Source organism: Arctopsyche grandis, chromosome 4 (genome assembly GCF_051622035.1).
Source record: "Arctopsyche grandis isolate Sample6627 chromosome 4, ASM5162203v2, whole genome shotgun sequence".
In the NCBI taxonomy this organism is placed as follows: domain Eukaryota; kingdom Metazoa; phylum Arthropoda; class Insecta; order Trichoptera; family Hydropsychidae; genus Arctopsyche; species Arctopsyche grandis.
Genome location: NC_135358.1, coordinates 5,630,372 through 5,637,041, shown reverse-complemented (window position 1 = coordinate 5,637,041; position 6,670 = coordinate 5,630,372). Strand labels below are relative to the sequence as shown.

The 6,670-nt window shown below is 34.8% G+C and overlaps 1 protein-coding gene across 1 annotated transcript; it reads left to right on the top strand.

The window, feature by feature from the left end:
* The first annotated feature begins 892 nt into the window (after window positions 1-892).
* On the top strand, window positions 893-6,396 carry Klp64D (kinesin-like protein 64D). The gene is made up of 11 exons (XM_077428774.1): window positions 893-1,011; window positions 1,173-1,388; window positions 1,470-1,675; window positions 1,740-2,076; window positions 3,606-3,803; window positions 3,874-4,057; window positions 4,129-4,324; window positions 4,403-4,583; window positions 5,241-5,477; window positions 5,557-5,682; window positions 5,757-6,396. The coding sequence occupies exons 1-11, from the start codon at window positions 1,006-1,008 to the stop codon at window positions 5,907-5,909; spliced, it is 2,040 nt and encodes a 679-aa protein (XP_077284900.1). The 5' UTR covers window positions 893-1,005; the 3' UTR covers window positions 5,910-6,396.
* Window positions 6,397-6,670: the final 274 nt, after the last annotated feature.

The window sequence follows — 6,670 nt, the reverse complement described above, 5'->3', positions numbered from 1 at the left end:
AAAATGACCAGTGACACGAAAGCCATGTGAAACGTAAAGGAGGTATGTAAAAAAAGCATATGCTGAGTAATATTTGGGCAGTTTTCTATACGGAATTTTTTTTGTGCGATAGGAGAGTTGCGCACACGATTTTCGTAGCGGCGGTTATCCTGGTAGCGATTCACATTTGAGATGTAGCCCGTTTACTATTTTTTTAATATGCAGCTAATGTTAATCTCGTAAAATAAGTATCGATATGTAAAACATTTTCGTATATGTGTTTTGTATATATAGAAAAAGTTGGGCGAATGAGTCTCGAGAAACTTCAAATTGGTGGAATGAGTTAGACTCAGCGTTTTCCCCAATGATTTAAAATTTTCATTTTAAATTTCAACACTTCTTTTATTATTTCCAGATAAAATTTATTAAGTAGCATTAATATTAGTCAATAAAGATTATATTGTTGCGTAGGGGTGGGTGGAGGATCCAAATAAAAGGCCAAAGTCGCTTCACAGCATTTATTGGGTGATGGAGGAGATCTACGCACTGCCAGTGCTCCGTCCAGAATGCCTTCATATGGCTTAAGTACCTGCTTATAAAAATCAGGTCGCTCACTGGATCTTCCTCGACACATTTGTTTACCTATTGTTATAGTCACGTACCAGATACGCAGTTCCACGGTCTCGGTATGCAGTCCCACACTTTCGCGCTCTCAGTTCTGAGAAAGTCCATTCGGGAGTCTCCATTGTTAGCCGACAGCACTTAAGCCTGTAGATAATCCTCAAAAACAATTATAACGGCGGGTCCTTTTAGCATATGCCACAATATGATATCTAAAACTAAATTTAGATTAAAATTATCTGTCAACACATTGAAGGAGCGTGGCCGTATAAACAGCTGTTACGTTCTCAGCATCTGTTTGAATGACAGTTGCCATAGTTGTCACTCGGGTGTGGGTGTGGATCGACAGTCATCGGTCTAAAAATTGCACTAAAATATAAATTGGTATACACATAGTGAACAATCATGGTTGTAAGTATGATATATCTTCTTCAAACACACCTTCTGTCAATTTATAATTTCCCAATTAGATATTCACAGTTTCGCAATGTTTCACCTTGTATCGCGTTTCATACAATCTAAACTGACATTCTCCATATGGAATATTGAAAAATGTATTGTGTGAATTCAAGGAGGAGTTGACTAACGATGCCTCAGAGACGGAGAACGTTCGGGTGGTGGTCAGAGTGCGACCCATGGATGCTAAAGAAAAACTAGAAGGCAATCATAACGTCATATCAGTCGATACTGTAAATAATAATATAACAGTGACGAAACCGAACGCTATTCAGAATGAATTGCCGAAGACATATTCGTTCGATTCCGTATACGACATCAGTACTACTCAAGTAAGACTAACACTAATCCATACATATACATATCTTCAAGTATATTTTGTATCTGATTTTACATATATCGATATGTTTTAGATGGATATTTACATTCAAACTGCAAGTCCGATTATAGAACAAGTGTTGAAAGGTTACAACGGTACAATATTAGCTTACGGACAAACGGGCACTGGTAAGACATATACGATGGCTGGTATATCGTCTGCCCCCGAATTGAAAGGAATAATTCCGAATTCCTTTGCTCATATATTTGGACACATCGCTAAGGCTACTGGAGATGAAAAGTATATCATCAAATTATATAATAAACCATTTTAATTTACATTTTTAATATCAATCGTTTTGTAGGTTTTTGGTGAGAGTTACGTATTTAGAAATCTACAATGAAGAAGTGAGAGATTTGTTGGGTTCAAAAGCTCACAATAAGCAAAGCTTAGAAGTCAAAGAAAGGCCTGATATTGGAGTGTTTGTGAAGGACCTCACCGGTTATGTAGTTCACAATGCCGATGAATTAGATAAAGTAATGCAATTGGGAAATAAAAATAGGGCTATCGGTGCAACGGCGATGAACACTGAGAGCTCGCGTTCTCATGCTATATTTTCTATTACGGTCGAGTCGAGCACTCTGGGAGAGGACGGTGCTCAGCATGTTAAAATGGGAAAATTACATCTAGTCGATTTAGCGGTAATTTTAAATGCATTTATAAGTACAGTAGAACCTCTATTATCTGTACTAATTGGGGATGAAGGTAGTCCGGATAATCGAAAAAATCACAATTGACAGGGAAAGACGTTTACATTCAGTATGAATAATTTTTATTTGCCTACATATACATATATAATAACATGAAGATCAATATTAAACTATTCTTTATTAAGAAATTCAATTATGGATTTTTGCTTAAAGTTAGCTGTTCTTTTTGAAGCTGCCAAATCGCGAATACTTTTCATACAATAATGGATCAGATATTAACTGTCCAGATATTCGTCTTTGGATGAATCACATAAACATACACTCTTGGAGTTCTTTATATCCTGATTTTTTCATAACCTTACTTCTTCTTCATTCTTCTGACATTAAGAGGGCTGGACACCAGCGCCTAGTCCATACAAACGTATTACACTTCTCCCTTCCTCAATTATGGCACTAGAGCAATTATTTTTTAATATACTATGGATATCCACCATTGGCATGTTTCTGTGGTTTTATTTTGTTTGATTAGTTATTTTTATGGAAGCTAGGAGCCGCCAAACATCTATAAAATCGCCTCTTTTTTACACCCACGAAAAGAGTCCAGCGTGCTTTTTTAACGGTTGATTCTTAAAAAAATACGAGCACACAAACATAGAAAATATCTTTCTCATACTGATGATGATTTTTTTTAAATTGGTCCAGTTTCGAAGGAGAAAACTGGAGAATACGAAACCTCGATTTTGTTGATTTAAAATAGGTATTATCTGGTCAAGTCGTAACTGTCGCATTCACTCAATATATATAACAGTTGGGCTGAAAAGTTCGTAGGCTAGCATAGAAAAAATCTTTTTTTTGTTAGAATTTGATTTTATTATTCAATATAGTTGCCTTCGAGGGCGATACAACGATTATAGCGGTCATACAATTTTTCGATACCATTTTTATAGTACGATTTGTCTTTAGCATCAAAATAGGCTTCAGTTTCGGCGATTACCTCTTCATCGGCGCAAAATTTCTGTCCAGCGAGCATCCTCTTGAGGTCTGAGAACAGGAAAAAGTCGCTGGGGGCCAGATCTGGAGAATACGGTGGATGCAGAAGCAATTCGAAGCCCAATTCATGCAATTTTGCCATCGTTTTCATTGATTTGTGACACGGTGCATTGTCTTGATGAAACAGCACTTTCTTCTTCTTCAAATGGGGCCGTTTTTATTTTGACGTTCCAGCACCATATTTATTTGACAAAAAACGTCCTAAGACACCGCTTTTTAAAGCATTGATTATACCTAATTTGACTTTTAATTATAATACAACACATTTTCTTTCCCATATTGGTAATATTAAAAATAAATATTTAAATCGTGATCAAATTTTCAACAAACAAATATGGTATGCACTTCAAAGCAGCAAAATCTTAAAATTTGTTTTTTTTTTAACAATCTGGATAATCGAGGTTCAACTGTAGGTGTTTTGATTTATTTAATATTTAACAGTTGATTCAATTTTTTTTTGTATATTATAGGGCTCTGAAAGGCAAAGCAAAACACATGCGACTGGAGTTCGCTTAAAAGAAGCTACAAAAATAAATCAATCACTGTCCGTCTTAGGTAATGTAATATCAGCGTTGGTTGACGGTAAAAGTACTCACATCCCTTATAGGAATTCCAAACTTACAAGGCTTTTACAAGATTCGCTCGGTGGAAATTCAAAAACTGTTATGGTTTGTGTCGTTTGCTTTAATATTAACATAAGATGGTATTTTTAGTTTAATATAAATTTGCATTGATTAGATTGCCAATATCGGTCCGGCTGAGTCGAATTATGTAGAAACTATAAGCACGTTGAGATATGCTAATCGTGCTAAGAACATTGAGAATAAGGCTCACGTTAACGAAGAGCCGAAGGATGCGCTTTTGACCCGATTCCAGCAAGAGATCGACGAGCTTCGTAAGCAGCTCGAAGATGCTGCCAACGGTTTGTACCGCATATTTGTTGGAATTGAGTGTTTTTGTTGGATTTGAATCAATATGTGTTTTGATTTGTAGCTCCACCTGATTCCGACAATGCAATTTCTGACGATGCTAGTTCAGATTCAGCTGACGATTTCGATGATTTGATTGATAGTAATGGACAAATGAAACATAAGAAGGAGCTTGAAGGTGCGGAAAAGGTGGATGCCGAAAAGGCTCATCTTGCTAAGAAAGCTTTGGAGGAAAAGCGAGCAGAATTGCAACGCACGAAGTATACTTGTTTCAAATGTATATGATTTTTTTTTATTTATTAATTTTTGTATTAATATTTTGTATTATAATTTTGCAGACAACAGCAAATCGACTTGAAAGATAAATTGAAGAGTTTGGAAAGCAAGGTTTTAGTCGGTGGAGAGAATCTTCTTGAAAAAGCTGAAGCCCAACAAAAATTATTGGAGCAAACATCGAAAGAGCTTCAATTGAGAAAAATAGAAGAAGAAAGACTTCAAACACATCTTCAACGAAAAGAAGTATGTGGATTTTCATATAACCCTTTGAATGCTGACCAACGCCGATCGGCGTTTTGCCAACAAGTTCATGGGCTTGAAAAACGCCGATAGGCGTTGTATTTTGAGCATGTACAAAGTAAACAAGAATACTACCCGCTAAGCCTTTCCAGGTAGCATTGTAAAAAAAATTGCATTGAACATGGGTCGTGTAATCCGTGTCATTCGTTTGTCAACGTTTATAAAGACTGGTTTACACCGGAATTTCTGAATTTATAACCATAGCAGAATTTTCTGATAGAAATCCCCAACTGCTAAGCATTTTAGATTGCATAAGAGCATTACATTTTAACAACAATGAAGAAGATGGAACTAGTTTTGGAAAAATACATTCATTAATAGACTTGTTTTGTTTATTTTATATTGTTGCTAGATATATTAGAGTCTTAACACCCTTTTACAAAACTCGAAATCCTCGGCGGTAGTTATCTAGGGTTTGTTTGGATTGGCTTCAATTTTTATACCTGCTTTCTATTGGATTTATAAATAGTTCTAGTTGGAAATGTTGGCGAAATTTTCAGCGTGGCAGACTTTCAACAGAAAAGACTTCAGCACTCAAAGGGATAATCAACCAATGTTTTCGATGTTTATATGTTGTATTAAATTTGAAATGTATTTTAGGCTGAACGTTTAGATATAGAAGACCGTTACACAACGTTACAAGAGGAAAATGCTGCTAAAACTAAGAAGTTGAAGAGAGTCGTCCAGTTATTGAACTCGGCAAAAGCCGAACTCGCAGATCAGATGAGAGAACAACAGAGAGAAATGGAAGGCATATTGGACAACATAAGGGCGCTTAAGAGAGAAATACAACTAGCTGACTTAGTCCTTGACTCGTACATTCCCAAGGAATATCAAGTATGATTATATTTGTATAACATACATATTGGATTTTAAATTTGCCGTTTTACATTATGTTATGATTGTTCGTCAATAGAAACTTTTGGAACAACATATCCATTGGAACGAAGACATCGGTGAGTGGCAAGTTCGTTGCGTGGCTTACACAGGAAACAATATGCGCAAACAGCACATTCTCAATGCTCAAAATAGGGAAAAAGAGGTAAATTCGATCAATCTGAAACTGTTTATATTCATTTGAATTGTTTTTTTTAAACTGGGTTATGCTTGTTTCAGCACGAGAGTGTTGATTTGTCTGGACAATATCTATCTTACGGTATCAATAGCAATGGCAGTGGGGGCTCTATAGAGAGACGACCTCGTTCAGCGAGAAGTGGTATATCAGGAGTACCGAGACCGGCGACTGCGAGATCTCAAAACCGACGTTAACCGTTTTTTCAACATGGTCATTTAGTTTAAATTTAAATCAATACTACCTTCAAGTTTTGATGAGCGAAAAATGAAAATATAAAAAAAAAATTATATATATACAATTTATACACATACATAACTATAGTAGTTTTTTAATGCTCATTATTATCTTGATTTTGTAAAATTCATTTATATATTATGTTTTACGGTTATTTAAATTTACATTATGTTTCTATTCAAAATTTTATTTATTATTGTGATATAAATGAACTACATATTTTAGCAGTATTATTTTATAAATCGTTCATTTTGTTTTCTTTCTGTTATTTCTGAATTGTTTATCGATTGTTTCTTGTATTTGAAAATTTTATTTTTATTTTATTACATACATACATATAATATAATTAAGTCACATTCTTGTAACATTTAGAAATTTTATATTTACACTTCATTGAAATTATTATAGGTTGTGGCTATTTGCAGATACTATATCTGCAAATCATTGGCTATTTGCAGGTACTATATCTGCGAATTATTGGCTATTTGCAGGTACTATATCTGCGAATTGTTGACTATTTGCATTTACTTTATCTGCGACAGGCGCAAAGCCTTCTGCGCATGCGCGTGAACTATCACTGTCAGCGTGTTTACTGTTAAAATTTTGATTTAAACCTCTTAAGATTTAGTTCGAAATCGTAAAGTCACGTAGAGTAAAAAATATAATCCAAATTAGTTAATATTATTAGTTTTTAGAAAATTATTATCATATACAACGTATA

What these genes read in the sequence shown, in the direction of transcription:
- Klp64D (XM_077428774.1), top strand. An exon ending in GAAATTCAAAAACTGTTATG is followed by an intron (nt 3,804 to 3,873) that starts GTTTGTGTCGTT and finishes TGCATTGATTAG; the next exon opens with ATTGCCAATATCGGTCCGGC. An exon ending in GCAGAATTGCAACGCACGAA is followed by an intron (nt 4,325 to 4,402) that starts GTATACTTGTTT and finishes ATAATTTTGCAG; the next exon opens with ACAACAGCAAATCGACTTGA.